This window comes from Tachypleus tridentatus, chromosome 4, assembly GCF_004210375.1.
Source record: "Tachypleus tridentatus isolate NWPU-2018 chromosome 4, ASM421037v1, whole genome shotgun sequence".
Lineage (NCBI taxonomy): Eukaryota > Metazoa > Arthropoda > Merostomata > Xiphosura > Limulidae > Tachypleus > Tachypleus tridentatus.
The window spans coordinates 68,172,032-68,193,730 of record NC_134828.1 but is presented as its reverse complement, the minus strand read 5'-3'; the positions used below and the strand labels follow the sequence as shown (position 1 = coordinate 68,193,730).

The window sequence follows — 21,699 nt, the reverse complement described above, 5'->3', positions numbered from 1 at the left end:
ATTTTGTGAACAGTATTCAGGCGTTTCTGCATATTCAGTTAAGTTTGTCTTGATTACAACTTTTTAGATACTTTACTTTACAATAATTTAGTTTTGGTTTGTTTCATAAACTGCTATAAACACTTTTTAGATAAGGTTTTTCTTTATTACAGGTTTTATTTTTTGTTATTGCAAATTTCTTTGTTTCGACTCGTAAAATCATGTCATACACTAAACGATCACACTGTTTTATGCTCTGTACACTATTATAAACACAATTTCTCTACTTTATTGTCTACTTTACATGTAGTTTTATTAATTAAAGTTATGCACTCGTAATTTTAGTAAATAATGTAATGTGAGCTTGTTTGTCTGATCACTTACAATTTTTTGAAGTAAACGAGAATTACACAATGTCTGCAAGAAAACGTAGCTTAAATAACGAGCGAAGAAATGAGAGAATAAGAAAAATTCAAGCAATGGCATGAAAACCACTGCAAATGTTTTGTGGGTCGCGGCTAGTATATATTAATTTGTTACCAAAAACTTCATTTATCGCTTCACGACCCGGTATGACCTGGTGGTTAGGGTACTTGGCTCGTATCTGCGGGTCGCGGATTCCAATCCCTGTCACATCAGACATGCTCGCCAGTTCAGCCTTGGGGGCATTATAAGGTGATGGTTGGTAAAATAACAGTACAAGAGTTGGCGGTGAGTGGTAATGACTAGCTGCCTTCCCTCTAGTCTTACACTACTAAATTAGGGACGACTAGCGCAGATAGCTCCCGTGTAGCTTGGTGCGAAATTCGACAAGAAACAACAACAACAAAAAATAATCATTTCATACCGAACTCCCTTCATACTAGTAAATTTGACTTCAGCAAAATCAGATACACGTCTGTCACAGACAGGTTTGAATCATATCGAATAATTGTCTAATTGAAATAATAAAATATATCTTGAAAACCTTTCCATGTATAGTATTCATTAACCTCAAAACTTCAGCTAAAAATTGGGTGGTGTTATACTTTAACATAGTCTAATGGAATGTTTTATGTATTTTATATATATATAATTAATGAGTCAGCAGTTCTACACTCGTCGTAGGTGTAATGTAATGTGATATAGAGTAGTTGAGAGAACTGTAAAGAAAACTGTTATCAACAAATCTAACGATATTGTCTTTATTGTTACTTATCAATTATTGCATTGTTTGTTATAATGAAATGATACGTGAAATATGTGGACACACTGTACCTTTTATCACACCACGTGAACTGTGATAGATGAAACAATGAAGAAATAACATAGTTAATGTCCTTGCTCTACAAAAATAGAGTTATTTCTTACAGCAAAAGAATACAGAAATGTCCCTATAGTGTAATTTAGAGCTTACCAAGAAAGACCATGAAGTTGTTTGAATCAGTTAAAATAGAATGTTTCTCACATAGCAAGCTATCAAATCAAAAGAAAGAATAATATATGCTGTTAAAGGTAAGCCATGCGGTATCACTATATTCATTTTATAATGTTTCTATGAATTTCAGTCTCTAATGAATTGATTCACAATCAACAATAAAAAATAAAGAAATCGTGTGTTTATTGTTATATTCGAGGTGTTTTGATTTTGAATCTGCCAGAAATGAAATTATTCATACGCAGGTATAGGGTTAGGGTTTTAATTATAATAGTCTACAAATTACGGGATTAAGCAAAACTTAACCATTTATCCTAGTTTATTGTTTTTCTGTGTTTGATAGGTGTCAGCGTTTTATGTTTATCAGAAAATGCGAGAAAATTTTATGACGCTCGGGGATGTAATTTGGAATCATGCCAAGAAGTTGAACCAATCCTCTGATTCTGAAATAGAAGTGAAAATTGTACGAGATCTCGTTTAAAACGCGAATTTCGTCCAATAGATTAAAATTAGAAACATAATACAGAATTCACACAGTTTATAAATATCAAATATACAAGTTGATATTATTTGCCTTACGAATTAATATTAATATAATAATTAATATTACTCTTTTCAGGATTTAAAGTTGGAACCTTAAATAAATACAATATGTAAGCATCTTTCAGAAGTTCTAATAACCAATGTTGTCTCTCGTTTGAAGTTAATAAGTACTCGAACAGTTAAACTGTGATCTATTCAGTCGCGTAAACGTTTTTTATTTAACTAATATACAATACAGTTTTGCTCCCATTTTCAGCGTAACTTTGCTTTAAATTATTGGTTGTTTGGCGTGACAAAAGTAGTTACATTTTTTATAGAATTGTGATAAAATGTACTTTTCACGTACTTATAAAAAGAAAGTTGTAACCTAAATAAAAGGCTACAGTATCTAGCAAAAGTTGCGCATGCTCAGTTCATTAGCATGCATCGTTTGCTAGACGAAAATCGTTTACTGATGTTGTTATATATATATTGTATTTAAGTTTACTTTCATTCTAGGATAGACAGTTCTCTTTCAAGCACGATGTAATACGTCGCTGTACTGGCGGACAAACTTTGTTGCTTTCAGCAGTGATTTAAGGTTATTGTCTGCAGTTCTGATCACAGATTGTTTTAGCGTTATGCAGGCAGAGTAGATAATCTTATTTGGTTTTTTAGTCAGCTCTGTTATAATTCATTTACTAGTTCACTGTGGACTGGGCCATTCAGCTATATAATAATAATTATATTATTAATAATTATATAATAATTATTAGTATTATATAATTATATACGCGTAACTAGGCCTAAACCACGTAGTTTTTATTATTATTATTAGACTACAGTTTTCGTTTGCGTGATTATAGTGAGATGTCACTAGCGTGTAACACTTGCGGAAAATGATCAGTAATCCAAACGATTAGTAATGTCGAGAAAACCCACTTGTAGAGAAATATATATGCAAACGGTTGTGCACAATATTTTAATAGGTGTAACATATGTTATATTTATTTTCGAATAACAGTAATAAAAACAATTAAGTAAAGTAAAGAAAAATAATTATAAATGTTCAACTTGTAAAAACGGAAATGTATATTTTCAACTCAACAGAACATTTATAAGCCAGTGGCTGTTTCTATAGTATATAATATTGAATTTGCTCAAGCAAGTCAAAGTGGTGACCGTGAAGCAAATGGAAATTTTGAATAACTTGATCGTTTTGATAAAGATAAAAAGTTTAAATACATTAGAATGGAATAAACATTAAATAATCACGAAATTTCCGAATTACAATTGAAATGAACGATCTTTAGTCATCAATTGTGTTCAACTAAAATTGATGAATTTATAAAAATAATGTCAGAAATCATAATCAGTATAAAGGAAATGTAAAAATAAAATCTTGAACAGGTAATACAAAATAAGAGATCATCATCTTAAAATAACATAAACTGACCTATAACGGTATTCACGAAATATTAATATTGAAATTCAAGAAGTTGCAAAGGCGGAAAACATCAACATAAAACATGAAGATATTCAAATTGCTTACAGGCTAACACCACAAAATATAACAAAATAGGCCTAATGCTGTGCAACTTTTGAACAGACGACTTCAGAAACAATATTTCAACAAGAAGTGAAGAAAATGATTGAAACAACTAACATTAATGTGAACTGTACTGGTCTAGTATTTGTAAATCAATATCTTATAACTCAATAAAAAATGTTATAAATAAGATTTATAAGTTTATTTGAATTAAAGAAAGAAAAATTCTGATAAGAAATCAGAATTGTTTGAAGTTATGTGAAAAGAAACACGGCTACCTCTGCTCTGTCAACCACGGGCATCAAAACCCGGATGCTAGCGTTGTACGTCCTCCCTCAAACATACCGCTATGCCAAAGGGGTCAGAGAAAATTAGGAAAAGAAAATATAATAAGAACGAAATGTGATCACACGAAAACAACGAATCTTTTTTTTTTAATTGTAGTAGATAGTGATTGTGGAATTGTTAATTGTTATAGGATTATTAATTAATAATCCCTATAAAAATAGTTTCTTAGAAAATAGGCGGGACTTACACAATACATAGCCAACAATACACGTCACATTCAAGAAAAGAAAATGTAAAGAATGAAATAAAATAAATTATTATTAGCGAAAAATAATTCATAGTAAAACGTATGAAACATAAGAAACGAGATAACAGGAAACATTTACAATGCTAGAAACCTGGTTTCGATACCCGTGATGGGCAGAGCACAGCTTACCCATTGTGTAGTTTTGCGCATAATTTCAAACAAAAAACAAATAAATGCTAATTATTTAAATGTATTACAGTAAATAATAAGCATATTAAATTTACTGAACAACCGGAATTTCTCGTCAGTTGATTTAATGAATTTTATATAAATATTGTAAAATAATTTTTAAGTATAAACTGCTGCAAGTGTATAGATACTAATCATATAAAGCACGGTACAAGAGCTAACATATATGTTAATTCAACCTCTCTAGTATAAATTGATGAGCATGAAATTTAAAAAAATATATGAACTCTCTAAAAAACGTAAAAATACAATTTTATCTGTAGTCAGTTAAAATAATATTGAAAAATTAACACTGAATACAGCGCATTAGGTTAAAATGCCAATGGAAAAAGAAGTTTCCTAGACGTTTTCCAGGTATCTCAGAAATAAGGCTGAAAACTAAATACTGGGTTTCAGGAAACAGTGATGGAGAAGAGAAAGTTCATTGTTAATTTTGTACTTAGCAACAGAAGAAACAAGTTTTCTCAAGAATTTTTTTAAAAATTCTGTCACTATAATAAACTTTAAAAGAGGAAATAAAAATAATTTGAATATTCACAGATTAATTTTTTTTGTCATCAGTCATATCGAAAATTCTGATTAAATCGGTTTCTTTGTCTTCAGTCATATCGAAAATTCTCGAAAAAATTGTAAAAGAAAGAATAATAAAAACTTTTAAATTCTAAATGTTTCATATCAAATCTTCAATTTGGATTTCGTAAAAATATAAACACAGGAGATGCATTAACTGCCGCAATTAATAGATTAAATCAATTGATTAATAATTGTAAAATAATATACGCTCTTTTCCTAGATATATATAAACTTTTAATACTATTTCACGTGAGATTTTACTTAAGAAATCTTATAAAATTGGAATAAGAGGTACTGTTTTAAGTTGGTTTAAATAATAAACATTAAATAGAAAATGTTAAAATAAATACTGTTATTAGCGACGAAATAAAACTAACTCCTGTAGTATCCCCAGAGATTAGTTGTGGCCCGGTTATGGTTTTTATTATATTCAAAAAATTTCTGTGAAATTCAGTTTAATGGAGAAATAACAAGCTTTTCAGATGACTTGATATTAATTTGTAATGAAAAGCCTGATAATGAAGTTATCAAAAATAAATAATAATTTAAAACGCTTATTTAATAATTATTTATTTTTTAAATATAAAAAAACAATGTAAGTGAAATTTAATGTAAAAGAATTAAAGCGAATAATTTCAAACGAACCTTTAATTTAAGAGAAGAGTAATGTTAATATTTCATCTATCAATAATCAATAATAATACAAAGTTTAAATTAGTTCTACAAAAAAAGAAACTATTAAGTATTTCAGAGTAATTAGCTAATTGGAAAGAACACATTATATCACACCCTTGTGCAAATTAATTGAAACAAATGGTCATTTTACAAAAATTTCAGCATGGCGGCCGGTGTAGGCTCGCTGGACCCGCTGATTTCCTTTAATAGTCATTTTTTTCACACAGGCGGCGTCATTAGCTGTGTTTTGCAGTACGGTCGATCTATTTTTGGGATATATGACGAAATTTTGAGGAATATTACGTTATTCGAAATTGCGTTAGAAGGGCAAAGAGACCAGTCAAAAACAACTTTTACCAACTCAACGAAGAAAAAACGGTATCAATGGGGTCTGAAATACAAGAACTGGACGCAAGAACAATGGAGGAAGGTGTTAATTAGTGACGAGACTCATTTCTTCGTACAGGGTCAAAGAAGTCTGCATGTTCACAGATCTCCAGGTGAGAAACTTCGAGAATCTCACATCAATCAGTTCATGAAACATTCCTTGAAGAAGATGTTTTGGGGCTTTTTCAGCTACTATAGAGTCAGAGGCATACATATCGTAGAAGATATGATGTGAGGACCACAGTACGTCGAAGGTTTGCAGAGAAGAGTCGTTCCAGAATTGAAAAAGAGATTTCCAGATGGATCTGGCATTTTCCAGCAAGATCTGGCTCCGTGCCACACATCGAAACTTGTGAAGAATTTAAATGCCTACAACGCGAATATAGGTGCTGGACTGGCCTGGAAACTCTCCAGACTTAAATCCTATTGAAAATCTTTGGGCGATTTGTAAAGAAAGACTTCGGAGAAAAGACTGTACTACGAAAGATAAGCTAATTGAGGCCACAATTGAGGTGTGGTACCGCGTTCCAAAAATTAGTAAAGATTACAGTCAACTCGTGGACTCGATGCCAAAGCGGATTAATGATCTTTTGAAAAATATAGGCGGTCATATCATGTATTAATTTGTGAGTAATTTTTGGATTCTCATAAATAAAACGCAAAAAGTTGAAAAAAATCGTAATTTTCCGTCTTGTTTCAATTAATTTGCACAAGGGTGTAATACAATAAACAAACAAATATTTGTTATGTTTGGTTTGATTCAAGTTTACAGTCCCATATGGTATTCTTTATTTTATAACTCCAAAATTAGTTGAAAATAGCACTCTTTATTATCGCATTATTCTAACAAATTCCCTACCCCAGTATAATGTTTTGTTTCTACATGATACGTTTATTTGTATTCAATACACTCTTCTTCCACCATCTAATGAACTCTTTTTCATTTTTGTTCACTTTCCATTCAAGTTTCTTTATTTTATTCCTTTAAACGTCCTATAATATTTTACTTATTGGAAAAGTTCTTGGTTTAATTAACTGTTCAACTGTTCGTTTGGATGACACATTAATGCACCTACTGACAAAAAATGAACCCAAAATGAAGTTGGACCACCTTTAGCTTTAAAAGCAGCAACAATTCATTGTGTAATTCCGCAACATTAACACTAGACATCTTGTAATATTCGATACTATTCCTCAAAGTGGGTGGACTATATTTGAGTCAAGAAGGATTAAAAATGTAATTAGTCAGTGATATATGTTCCAAGACATTCCAAAGATGTTCAGTGGTGTTTTGATCCCCAGACGTTGGTGTCCAAGCATGATTTGTGAACTCCTTGTAATGTTCCAGAAGTAAGTACTACACCACATGGCTCAATGGATTGGAGCACTGTTGTCCTGAAACAACCTATATGTCTGGATAAATGAACAATATTGTTGTGAGTATCTCGTCGGTCAGTATTTTTAGACTGCCCCTAAATGTCACAGTCTTTTAAGGAGATGAAAAGTCCTAACCTATGCTCTCTGAACATTTCATAGTGCATAATGTAATCTCCAACAACTCGAACTGTTATGATACTAAATGGAATCATATACAAACCCTCTTATACACTTAAAATAGGACAAAATAGAATTCACCAGAAAACAGGTGAAAAAAATGCAACCTGTGTTTATTTTCCATTCAAATTTCTTTTCGCTGCTGAATGAATGTAGATCTCCAAGACTATGTACACAATACCTTTGATATGACGTCACTTTCTTCAATGATAACCCTGTCTCATGTGTTCCTACTATTACATCACTTGAAACTTTACTGTTCAATTGTATATTATTTCTACAGTGCAGTTGTCAGCTACATATAAAATATTGTAACCATTTTTGACCTATCAGTGTACTGTGTATAAAAACACAGTATTTGTAGTTGCATACCACAACACACGTTTTAACACACTTTTTCAGGTTTATTTTCAGAATGAAAATTTTTTTATTAGATTCAGTGAAACTTTACATAACTAGGCGTTTATTGTAGTGTAACAAGTATCTGTACATTTAAATGTTTATTTTTAATGCAAACTGAAAAATTGTTAAACGACGCCATTAACCAATTTTTACTACATAAGACTTTTACAAACCTCATAATTATCATTAACACATTTTGTTAATTTTATTCTTTTTTAAATTAACAGCTTTAACAAAAATGATTAATTGCAATTACTACAGCTTAATTAACTGTTGGCAAATATAGCTTTACCGTAACATGATGCTATAGTAACAGAGTTGTCAAATATGTAATTGAAATCTTAAAAATGTTCATGATACCGAAAGCTATTTTGCTATAAGGTAAAAAATAATGCTGACTTTTTCTTTTAGGTAAGACTATCTGCAAAGCAAAACATCATAAATAACAGAAGGAAATGGTAAAAGAAAATGAACGCATTTGTCTGATTTGTTACAATAAACTGAAACTACTTTAAACTCATAAAACTTTACCTTTTAATTAACATGGAGTCACTCAGAAGAGCTTTCCGTAGACTCGCCAACAACCTGAAATATGTTACAGTTGAACCATTAGTCACGCTGATTTTTTTTGCTTTCATGGTACGTAATGTGTGTTATCAACAGCTAATGCTAGACAAAGCTTGTAATAATGAACTCAAATACTCAAGCGAGGTATGCTCACATCTCAACGATGAGGAATACAAACTGCAGAAAAATGACGTTCAAAAAATAGCTAATAATTACCACATGGGAACAACAATTGTTGGAACTCTTCCTGCCGTTTTTCTTTCAATTTTCATTGGACCTTGGAGTGATAAATATGGAAGAAAGTATCCTTTAATAGTAGCCCTTGTCGGTTTCCTTCTTGATGGTATTGGAGTTATCATTGTTACTGCAAAATTTGAATTACCGCTTTACTTTAACCTTCTAATTCATATTCCTACTGGATTGAGTGGAGGCATGATCATGATATTTACCTCTGTGTACAGTTATATTAGTGATATCTCTGACACTGAGTCTAGGCCATTCCGATATGCTCTATTAGAAATGGGAGTCATTCTTGGAGCTCCTTTAGGAACCCAGATTGGTGGACAAATCTACAAAAAGTATGGGTACATTCCAGTGTTTTCGACATCTTTAGTATTTATTGCATTGTCTATTGCATACGTTGTCTTTTTTGTCAAAGATTCCAAGAAGATAGATAAAAACATAAAGTTAAAGACAGTTGCTCTAGATTTTTTCTCAGTTGATAATGTTAAGGAAAGTCTGTCAACATGTTTAAAGAAAAGGCCAGGAAATGCTCGACTGCAGATATGGCTTCTGATTCTTGCAATCTGTTCTCAACTTTTTGTGAATATGGGTAAGTGGTAAGATAATATCATAAGAGTTCCAATAAATACAAAAAAAATAATTTTACACCTTACTAAATATATATCTCTCATGTATGTAAATAATTTTATATTCGAATATATATATATCGTTTAGACAAAAAGATAACTAGTTAAAAAGTAATTTTATGTAATGGATTGTACCTTAAGATTTCATTGGGTCAGAATATAAAAACATAAGAAAAATATATCGTACATTTCATTATGCTACATTTTAAACTTATCAAAAAAATACCTTGTTTTAGAAATCGCATTTTCTCTTAAAAACATTTAACCATATAGAATGTGAGTTCAGACATTTCATTTTAATAGTTTGACAAGTCACAATCACAGTCAAAATTAATGTCTCCATTATTGTTATAAGAATACAAAAGTTTGCAAACATTAGCAAAGTATTATTTTTTATTTTACTTTAAATTTAGTAAGAAAATAAAACGATTTAAATTTTCTATGTTCTTTTTGTGAAACATTTCTTCATAGTTTCGTAATGAACAATAGATATATTCAAGACTAGAAGGTGAATTGTCGTGTAGAAAGTATTTTCTCTGATGTAATTACGAGTGTTCATATAAAAACACAGACTGTTGTTTTAAAACTGTATCCAACTTTTCACAATTCGGATTCTCAAAGCTATCACAAACTAATCGAATCACATAATATTTTGGATTTTATAAATGAACCATTCTGACGAGCTACGGTATTTTACAAAAAAGTCCTCGTCAGTAGCGGTTTGCAACTTACAGTGAGTCTCATGAATTGTTATTCACTCTTTACACTGTGAATGAAATCTATATCACCTGTATGAAAAGTCTTATATAACGTATTTAATAACTGCATGCTATCTGAATAAAAATGACTCGTAACTGTGCACGTTGTATACTGATTTAGAAAAAATTCCTTGATAGGTAAAGTTATGTCTTTTGAACTGTGTAATACCAAAATACTGATGCAGTTTTAGTGTACATTAATATTACAGAAATACACGTACTCTATTGCATTATGCCAATCCGGAACATTACTGCTGGTTTCAACTTTTCGTGTTTTTTTGTTTTTTTTTCAATTTCGAGCAAAGCTACACGAGGAATATCTGCGCTAACCGTCCCTAATTTATCAATGCAAAACTAAAGGGAAGGCAGCTAGTCATCACCACCCACCGTCAACTCTTCGGTTACTCTTTTACTAAAGAAAAGTAGAACTGACCGTCACATTATAACGCTGAAAGAGCGAGCATGTTTGATATGAGGGGATTCAAATTCGCGACCCTCGGATTACGAGTCGAGTGCTTTAACCACCTGGCCATGCCTGGCCATTAAACAGTAATCTTAAATATATGGTTTCTCTTGAGTATGCCACAAACAATAAATATTCACTGTATAAGAACTGTCAAACAATCAACTATTCAATTAGACGACATGTGTTATTGTGAAATTATAATTGAAAGTATTCAAATGTAAGGGGGGATCATTTCATTAAGCTTAGAGTAAGGATTGGACCATTTCATTATTTTGAACATACGATTGGGACCATTTTATTGCATTCAGTTTAAAGACGTGCTCAGTTCAACATGTTTAATCAAACCTAGCCTTTATATTTTTCCAAAATAAAAGACAAATGAAATAAAGTTTTATTTTAAACTAAGCCCGTTAGCAGATATGACTGCATGCAATACAACTGCACTACTTCATGTTTAGTTTACTTGAAAAATAATTAGCAGTCGTTTTAAGGATAAATTTAATACCTAGAGTTTTATTACCTAATATTCAGATTTATTTATTTCTCTTTTCAGGAACTTTTTCAATCGCGTATCTTTACACATTTAAGATGTACAAATGGGATGTGACAAGTTACTCTAATTATTATGCCATCTTCAGTGTCATCTCGGCCTTCACCACAATAGTTGCAGTACCTTTCCTCACTCGGTATGTCAAAATTCGAGATGCAGCTCTTGGCCTAATTGGACTGCTGTCCCTGCAAGCAAAATGTGTACTTCTGGCAAGTTCGTTTGAAGAATGGGTGTATTTTTTGGGTGAGGCTTTTGTCTTAACACACAAATTTAAAGGTGCCACTTTTCACTGATTACATTAACGTAAGATGGAAGGCAGTAACTATGATCCGAAACTTACTTCACAAACTACCAGACATGAAAAATACTATAACAAACATGTAGTTTTGTAACTCACTCAGTCTTGGTTTAATATACCACACTACGTATTACCACCTATTTTACGAGGCGCAAAAAAGAGTTTTTTAGTTTTTCAAATGCACTAATTATGATGAGTTGGAAGTACAGTATTACGCATAATATATATCCAAGTATTTTATTTGTGGAGATAATTGAAAAAAATATGTAAGTTTTTCTTGTTCACCATACATGGCTTCCTAATACTCTGTTGAGGAAAACATTGTTAACACGGAATTAATAAAACAAGTACACCTGATAAAAGTATTATATACATGGAATTCATCCTACAAATACTAATGTTGAAAGCATTGTTTACACAGAATCCATCGTAAAAGTACACTATTGATAAAAGCGTTGCTTACATGGAATTCATCATTTAAAGAATGAAAAGTTACACTCAATTAACGTGTTAATCTCGTAACCACTTTTGGATAGGTTTAACCCTTAAAAGGCGGGAATTTTGTAGGTAGCAGTATCAGTGGATGATGGCCGCCGTTTAAGGGTTAATAAAGATCTCTAACTGTCACTGATAAACAACTGAAGTTAAGGTACTTCCTGGACAAACAGAGCATTAGTATTATGAATACACGAGTCTCCATTGTGCCATGTGAGATCACTTGCGATAAGACTTTAATTAGAGTGCAGGACTGCAGCCCAAAACATATACCATGTGCAAGGATCTCCAATGTTCAGGATTGCATAAAGGACTTCAACACATAAGCCCAAAACAAATGTTATCATCCCTCATGTTACCTTCAATATCAAAAATGGTTTAATATTATTTTTCGAATAATGTTGAACAATGTACCCTGCTTGGCATTGTTTGCTTCAAAAAATAACCCTTATACAAATAATGTTCACACAGCTTGGTCAAAGTTTATATCCACGATGGCGCTTTACAGTCTCAAGTATGAAAGTATAAAAGCAATATCGTAATGTGGACCTGTTTAAGTTAACTTTTATCTGAAAACTTAAGGTATCGTTATCAGTGTCAGTAGTGTGTATGGTTATCCAAATATAGTTGTTAGTTAGTTCATACATTTTTATTGATAGAGGCTAGTTTTCCAACATTTTGACTATAATCTGCTACTATCTTCACAGAAGGACTGTTTATTTTATGATAGCAGCAGGGATTCGATTCTAAATCTTTTCAATTAAATGGCTGGTATGCTGTACAAGCTAATTTATTTGAATGTTTTATTATAGGTATCCAGGTTTTGTTGACTTTTACTTAGTTTACAGAGTGTGTTACCAAGTAAGTGGATGAAAAATATTGTTTTATTATTTCATTTCTCCAATGTGGCTCACATCTAATTTTAGTATAAATGCGTGTTATTGAATTATCTTCTTTTCGGATACGGTAGCTTGTAATACTTCTGAATTCTAGTCCATTGTTTATTTAGTGTATTGGAGTACACAGGGATGTTGTAAACGGTCTGTTTGTCATAAGGTGGTTAAGTGTGTAATATCTATGATCGTGTAATAGCTTCTGCACTCTGTTTTGATTTTACACTGTTTACATATTCTCTGTATATTACAAAGAAACCTTTAGCATAAGATAAAACGGATACGTGTTAGCAGTTTTCTTTTTGTTTATTAGTTGTGTTTATCTTATTTAATTTATTGTTTATTGAGTACTCAGGATATCCATTATTAAGTAGGGTTTCAGTTTCGTTTCTGTTTCAGACAATCTTCATTATTGCAAATATTGTTTATTCCTGAGACTATGCAGCCTTATTTATATTTATTAGGGAGAAGGAAGGTTAAATTGTTATTGGAGGTGTTTGCCAGTATTTGTGGATTTCTTTAAACTTTTTTGATATGTGATTCGTGTTTCTTAGTAACTCACACCTTGGAATGGAAGTACCTTAGTATGTGTTACTATGAGGCAGAGAGGGCTGGATTTATACCACTAGCAACAATTAATAAGCTACGCATACTTCGTCATATTGAGGCAATCTGTTATATCGTTTGCTATGATAGAATTGTATGGGGAAAAATCCTTGGAATTTTATGTATGTGAATGAAAGTGGCCCATATTAGTTTATGGCAAATAGCGATTAAAATTTATCATTTCAAGATACCATTATGAAGCGTTCGGAACGCTGCTTAAGAGGCAGAAACCTCGAAATCTCACTACAGTTGGAGCTGATTCACTATAGAAGTGGTGGTCTACTTCGTTTGAGTTCTACCAGAATCAATTGCATACGGTAATATCAAAATCCATAAATAGCGTACCATTAACATGGTGGCTCTATCAAGGAAGTACACCAACCTCTTTCTGGTAAGACGTTTTCTAGTACGTATGGTAATGTAATACAGTAGATATTTTCATGTAATGAAAAAACAACTAATGTTTGCATTTGTTTGCCATTAAAATAACTTTAGTGTGGTATTGCATTTGTCTGCCATTAAAATAACTTTAGTGTGGTAATATGTACTTTTTAATTTCATAGACCTTTCTTCAGTTGGATGTTTGCTTAACAACGATGTGAACATAATAGTATAGAAATCGAAGTCATGTAATAAATGTTTATATATTATATACAATGTTCATCATTTTTATAATTACACTTAGTCGAAACTTGTTGAGATTCTAACATATTGCAATAGGAGAAAAAACGTAAATAATAAAATATTGTTTGAATACAAGAGCGATTAAACTTGTTAAAAATGAAATAAATAGACTTATACGATGTACCTGTTTGTTAACAAGAATGCTTGCAACCCCTGCAATAAACATTTCATCACTGCAGAGATTGTGACTCACGTTTTACGTCGTAATTTAAAGTAACCTACAAGTTTAAGCCTATTTAAACTAGTTTGTTTTGTTTTTTTTAGTACTGAATACTTTTTGATAGTAGCTAACTATTTTCTCTTTGCTAATTTTACATGCTGTCCAGATTTTTCTGATAGAGCAAATCTTTGTAAATATAACATTACTGCCTATTTTATGTTCATGTAACTACTTTGCAGGGTGTGGCTGGATCTTCACCAAAGTTGGTATGAAGGTTCATGAAGTACATGCTAGGTAGAAACAAACATTCAGCTTTACATTTTGCGGTCTTTATGGGCGTTTTTTTTTACCACTACCTCACTTTCTGTAGATAAACCTTCACCAAATTTCGTATGAAGGTTCATAAGGTTTATGGGGAAATACATACAAATTTCCAGTTTTCTATTTTGCAGTTTTTATGGGTATTTTTTTCCACTACTTCGTCCCATATTCATGGATCTTCACCACAGTTCGCATGAAGATTTGTTATGTCTATGCGGAGATAGTGGAAAAGTTGCGCTTTATTTTTATTTTTTTTGTATTGCAGCTTTTATGGGTGTTTGTTACACTTACATACAAGGAAAGTAACTTTTCAAGTCCATAGATAATCTTTTATTAATGATGAATTTACATTACTTCCGTCCAGGCGAAGGCAACTCCAGCGAATTATTAAATAGTTTACAAAACAGCGTTACAATCTATCGTGACATTTACTGGGTGATAAAAGAGGACGTATCGTTTTTCTTCGTAAAAATTACATGATATATGCAGTAATAAAGTGTGTCTAGTTAATTGAATGAAATGTATTATACACAGAGAAGAAACAAATAACTAAGCATTTCTGGTATTATTAACGCAATGAAATATCATATTTTTCCTTTTTTAAGTTATTCCTGGTTAACAGATAGTTCTACCGATTGTCAGTTAGCACGTTTTAATGTTTAAACGTATAAAGTACTCTCCCAGTAGTCTGTAAACGTATAAATTAGCACCTTATAATTCTGGAACATATATAAAGTTTTTTTTTGTATTTACTCCCCAGTCTCTCAGTGATAAGTCTGATGTCTTATAACGTTAGGAACTAAGTTTAGATACCCGTAATGGATGTACCACAGATAGCTTATTGTTAAGTTTTGTGCTTAACGACAAAGAAATAATTTATAATTTTTTAAACATAAATACTCAATTTATAGTTTGAACACTTATAAATTAACATTTTTGAATGTGTAAATAATTGAAAAGAAACAATATCAATGATTTTTATTCTTATTTAAGTGCCATTTTAGAATGAAGTAAAGATTTTCTTTCTTATGTTTTTATATTTTACTTCTAAGTACAAGTAATAGGTAGAAATACAAGTATGAATACAAATTTATGATGATTGTGATATATCTTGTCTTGTAAAGCTCATCAGAAACTTGCAAGTCACACAAGTAATACCTACGTACAGTTTAAGAATAAAAACAATTAATTATAGTAACTTAGATATTCATAACCCTAGATTGTTTTATATTTCTCCAGCGTTAAGTGCAGGCATGTTACATGGAACCTGTTCGATAGCAATTCGGACTCGTCTCTCGAAAATGGTGGCCAAAGACGAATTAGGTATTTGTTATATTACAAATTTATGAATAAACCAAAACTTACCCGTATTCTGTCTTGAATATTTTAATCACATTAAATTTCATTTTTATAACATTCTTTAAAAACATGTAGTATATTTAGAGAGTGTAAAATATGCAGTAATGGTTTGAGAAAAATCTGAGGTATTTGTTCTCTACACGAAGAGTTTGATAGAAAAAAACATATATGGTATTCAATTACCGGAAAACTAAAACCTGAAATATTCCAGAATATGTTTTGGTTGTTAATCGCTCTAGATAAAAAAAAACCAAGAAATATTTCATTGATATTTTTTAGTCAACAAACGTACAAAAGTGGAGACGTTTTTATCACGTAGCGACATCTTTTAATAAATTAGTTTGTTAAATACTATTACTAATAGAATATTGCTACTTCAAATGAAGTCTTTATAAAATTTATAGGCATATTCAAGAGACTTCAGTTTATTAAGGTTTCTCTCACAGACGAAGAAAGAAAGACAAAAATCATATGCTTAAAGTACACTCGGTTTTGCAAAGAGGTGTTATACACCAACAGTTTTAACGACGTGTAGCCAGATGTGCATCAATAACTTTATTGAGAAGTAGACCCTTATTTTATGGAGAAATCTTTATCAAATTAATTTTATAAATTAATCGTAATAGCGAATCTAATTAAACGTCGAATTACAGTGAAGATTTCTTAATAAAATAAAACCTTTATACGAATATCAGTCAAATTTGTGTTTGATTCAAGAGAAATAGGTTATTAGTTTTATAGTCAACGTAAATGTAAACATTGTTATCCGTTAAAGTTGCCCCCCAGGGGCACAGCGGTATGTTTGCAGACCCACATAATTAAAAACCGGGTTTCGATACCGGTAATATGCAGAGCACAGATAGCCCATTGTGTAGCTTAAGTCCCATTAAAACCAAAACCAAATCACAAAAGTAAAAACAAATAGGTGTGCTATCTATTGTTTTATTTTAACAAAACTTAATTTCTTTAATGGAAATATGACTCACGAATGTCTAAACATTGGTTGGGTTTTTCGTATATCTGGTTTAAAAATCTTAAAGCATAATGCAAGAAAACTACAGAAACTGTTACGTATGTGAGAAAGAGAGTGCGTAATTGTAATGATTAAAACTATTGTATGCAAATATACCAGAGTATCACAATTTCCATTTTGTTTATATCATTTCTTACCAAATATGTTTATCTTGTTTTTGCAGGAAAGGTGTTTTCACTCATGGCAATGTGTGAATCCGCCATCCCCGTACTTGGTACAGTTATATGGTCACAGGTTTATAATAAATCACTAGATTTTTACCCAGGACTCTCGTATCTCCTTTGTGCTATATTATTGATTATCCCATTAGCCATTTTCATGTAAGTACATGTATTGCTGTATTTCTGGAAGTGTTATGTCGAGTGTGGATATTACTGATATTGTTTAACAACTAACTGTTATGTTACGGTTGTTTTTAATAGAATGTAAATATATATACTTGCTATTTAGCAGTTTCTAGATCATCAAATTTGATTAATATTTATTTAATACTCTTTTTTCTTTGTTCCTTAGTATATCAGTAAGCTATTGTATTTCAAGATGTTTGTTTAAAGTTTTAGAGTGTATAAAGAATAAAACTGTTTGATATTAATAATACAAAATCCACTTATACCCCAGGAGATAAGCGATGAGTTTTAAGGCTTATAACTTTAAAATTCAGGCTTTGATCGCTGCAGTGGACAGATTATGTAGTTTGCGCTAAAATACGTTCCAGTAAAGCTCATTCAGTTATTATTCATGGCGGCCCAGTATGGCCAGATGGTTAAGGCATTCGACTCATAATCTGAGTGTTGCAGGTTCGAATCTCCGTTACACCAAATATGCTCACCCCTTGAGCCATGTGAGGCGTTACAATGTGACGGACAACCCCACTATTCGTTGGTAAAAGAGTAGCCTAAGAGTTGGAGGTTGGTGGTAATGATGACTAGCTGCCTTTCCTCTAGTCTTACACTACTAAATTAGGGACAGCTAGCACAGATAGTCCTTGAGTATCTTCGCTCGAAATTCAAGTCAAACCTATTGTTCATGGAAACAAAACTTTAAATTATTAGCTTACAACGCTATGTTGAGACTATCAAGAAGCGAATAATTTTCACAGGACAGGAAATGCAAGCAGAATCAGTGCTTAAACTTGAAACCAAATCAAAATCATGACTGAGTATATTTGTCATTAATTGAGCTGGAGTCATTTACATTTCAGTGAGTGATATGTCGAGTGCGGATATTGACTTATTACTGCTGAAGACTATTTGGAAGACTGCTGAGTTCTAGAATCATCTCGATATTTGTGGAATAACAGTAACTAATTTACGTGCATTTTTATTATGTATTAATAACTATGTGTGAAAAGGGATATTCCTTAAGTCTTGGACCACCAAATGATTTCTACAAAACTTTTTCTATTAATTTACATTTAAATTATGTCTTTACATTAAATTACTTACGTGCAAAATAAGTTTACATTCCATTTAATTAAGGATTTTTATAATTTATATAACTTTTACCTGCATCAAGTTTAAAAGACTGAGTAACTCATATAAGGCCCGGCATTGCCAGATGGGTTAAGGAGTGCGACTCGTAATCTGAGGGTCGCGGTTTCACATCCCCGTCGCACCAAATATGCTCGCACTATCAACCGTGGTTGGTGATGACTAGCTGCCTTCTCTCTAGTCTTACACTGCTAAATTAGGGACGGCTAGCGCAGATATCTCTCGAGTAGCTTTGCGCGAAATTCAAAAAACAATTATTATAATTTAAGTTACAACTTTCAATTACTGGTGATAATTTTCAGCCCCCCGCTAGTACAGCGGTGTGTCTTCGGATTTACAACGCTAAAATCAGGGATTCGATTCCCCTCGATGGGCTTAGCAGATAGCCCGATGTGGCTTTGCTATAAGAAAATATACACACTCCCCTCACATAATAAGGTTTGTTTGGAATTAAACACAAAGCTATACAATCGGCTATCTGTACTCTGCCCACAATGGTTATCGAAACCCGCTTTCTAGAGGCGTGAATCTACAGACGTACAGCTGTGCTATTTATATTGAAATATTTTTTATTGGATGTTCTCCATATGACAAATTTATTTTATTTTAAGATAACACAAACAATATTCGCCTCTTTATAAGACTGTCACGATATATTTATTGTTTCCGCTCAATTACAGTTTCTAAGTGATTTAAATTTTGAGGTATTTGTTGTATTTGAGAAAAATGTTTAATATATTTAATGTTATATACCGTATCTTCTAAGATTTAAGAGAAAAGTTGTAGAAGTTATTTTATTTAAAAATCTACTTCCTTTACTATTTGAACAAAGTTTTCTTCGATGACTCAGTCGTAAATCTCTTGATTTACGACGCTAAATTTTAGGTTTCGATGCGTGTAGTGGGAAGAACGCAGATCACCCATTGTATAATTTTGTCCTAAGCAGCTCTAACCAAATCAAACTCAATAGACTAGTAACTGTGGTGTACGGAAGAATGAAGGACTGTATTATTTTGTTTCTTTGTCGTAAATTTTGTTTTCCAAAATTGATTCTAATCTCTAGAACATAAATATATATAGACATATTTTCGCTGACGGATATTGCATTTTAATTAACTTGTAATTTTTTTAGATATTGCTAAAAATCTCAAAAATTATAAACACATCACTGGATTTATGTTGAGTTTAACAGCAAGTGATGAAACTGTTAGTTATAGTTTTGAGCAGTAGCCAATATCCCCAACTTCTGATATTTCTTATAGATCACTACTCTACAGTCAAGATGTCTACCACACACTAGAAGAAGAGGATGATGGTGTTAAAATTACACAGATAAGTGAAGTGGCCAATGCCGTTATTGGTGAGGAGAAGAAAGTTTAAATAGAACAACGAAAACTATTTTGAGTAAAGAATATATCTAAATGTTTTTTTGTTAAATTTAATTGTATCTGTAATGAAAACAGATTTATACAATACTAAAAATGTTGTAAAGTTTTGAATTAATGCATACGGTACGGAGAGGAGAATATAATATAGGGAAGTGTACATATATCTGAGTGAGGTGTGTGTTTTTCTTATAGTAAAGCCATATTGGGCTATCTGTTGAGCCCTCCGAGAGGAATCGAACCCCTGATTTTAGGGCTTCAGATTCGTAGACTTTCCGCTGTACTAGCGGAGAGCAGCTGAGTAGGAACTAGAAGATATTAGAAAACCTAATTATTTTATTTTCATATCAAACATTAAATTCAATTTAGAAAATGTGAAATAATGTACAAAGAAATCGTTTCAAATTTACTATCATTGTGTGTTATTTTTCAAAAAATGTCCAAGCCATCAAGTAAGAATACCTGTTTTAAATCGTATCTAGTTTGTAGTTTTAAATAAATCTTATATAATTAATTATTGAGAGATGTTTAAATATTTCAGCAGAAAATAAGTTGTGCGCAAGGTTACAACAATTTTATTCCTACCACATATTCAAAGTTAGCAATTGAAATAACAACTTAATATGGTTTATAAAAGAATCGTATTAAAGCGTAAAGAGCTGAGTTTCAAAGTAAATGAAAAGCATATAAAAACTAATTTGGCTAGGTGGAAGAGATCCTTCTCTGTGTTATATAAATGTGTTCGACTACTCCTGCGTTGTTTCTTGTGTGGAACACCCCCTGGTACAGAGGTAAGTCTACAGATTTACAACGCTAAAATCAGGGGTTCGATTCCCCTCGATGGACTCTGCAGATAGCCTGATGTGGCTTTGCTATAAGAAAATACACACCATTTTGTGGAACGACTCTTCGGTCTCTGTGTTGTCCTTTTCGATAGTATTCGGCTACACGTTTGTGGACTGAAAGAGTTAAAACCTGGGGTTCCATTCTTGTGGTGAGCAGAGTGCAAAAACTCTTTTGTGTAACTTGTATAAACAAACATAAAGGAAACAAAATCAATATTTCAATAGTACAACGTTTACACCGTCTGAAGTGTCAACGAATCGTTACTGAGTCGTCATTATACGGATTTTCGTTCCTTCACCATCGTGTTTATGTGTCACAAGTGTAACAGCTGCTAAATGTAAACTGAAATGTATTTGCTTTCTGTAATACCTCATCGAGATGCTTGTGTTTCAAAGATCAGTGTTAAGTGGTTGTGTATAAAACTGCCCTTGTTGTTTATGGTTCATACACTGATAAGCTGTATTAGTATATGCAGTGAAAACAATCTGCAGCCTTAATAAGCTAATTAGGGATAATTTAGCACCTTTCTTATAATTGTTTTCTGTCGTCTTGTCTAAAGCTATGTTGTATATAAAATGTGAAGTTTATATAACTTATTTGACAATTGTTTCCCCTTTTTATTCAAAAAGAAAAACAAGAATAATAACATTTGCACTGAAGGTTAAATAAGAGAAAACTATGAGCCACCAGGGGCGTTACGTTAAAGTATGACGATAAGCAAACGTTTATTCCACAAGTTATGACGAGAATTATCCTTCTCATTAAAAAAAAAATTCTTATCAAATTACTTACTCTATTACTCTATCTTGATGGACTTCATGAGTCGGTAAGTTTTAAAGTTTGAAAATATTATTTAAATCCAACAGAAAGAACACAATATTAATAAGGGTGTACTGGGACGAAGTTAAGAAACGTAACTTATCTAATTCATTTAATTAAATCGGGTCTTATAACTGATAAACTAGTATATATAACTTAAGATATTAAAGTAATCAACACTGTGAAGATTGTTTACTTTAAGAATTAACTTGTGTTTCGGAATTATACCGACAAATAAGTAAAGCATAAGAAACCTAT

General features: G+C 31.7%; 1 protein-coding gene across 2 annotated transcripts; it reads left to right on the top strand.

Moving 5' to 3' along the window:
- Positions 1 to 1,259: 1,259 nt before the first annotated feature.
- On the top strand, positions 1,260 to 21,218 carry LOC143249370 (putative peptidoglycan muropeptide transporter SLC46). 2 transcript variants are annotated; one of them, XM_076499111.1, is made up of 7 exons: positions 1,260 to 1,473; positions 7,189 to 7,322; positions 8,254 to 9,241; positions 11,056 to 11,295; positions 15,749 to 15,832; positions 17,065 to 17,221; positions 19,654 to 21,218. In XM_076499111.1, exons 3-7 carry the CDS (start codon positions 8,386 to 8,388, stop codon positions 19,769 to 19,771), a joined length of 1,455 nt encoding a protein of 484 aa, XP_076355226.1. In that variant the 5' UTR covers positions 1,260 to 1,473; positions 7,189 to 7,322; positions 8,254 to 8,385; the 3' UTR covers positions 19,772 to 21,218. The 2 variants fall into 2 exon arrangements, with proteins under 2 accessions (XP_076355226.1, XP_076355225.1); XM_076499110.1 differs by lacking the exon at positions 7,189 to 7,322.
- The last annotated feature ends 481 nt before the right edge of the window (positions 21,219 to 21,699 follow it).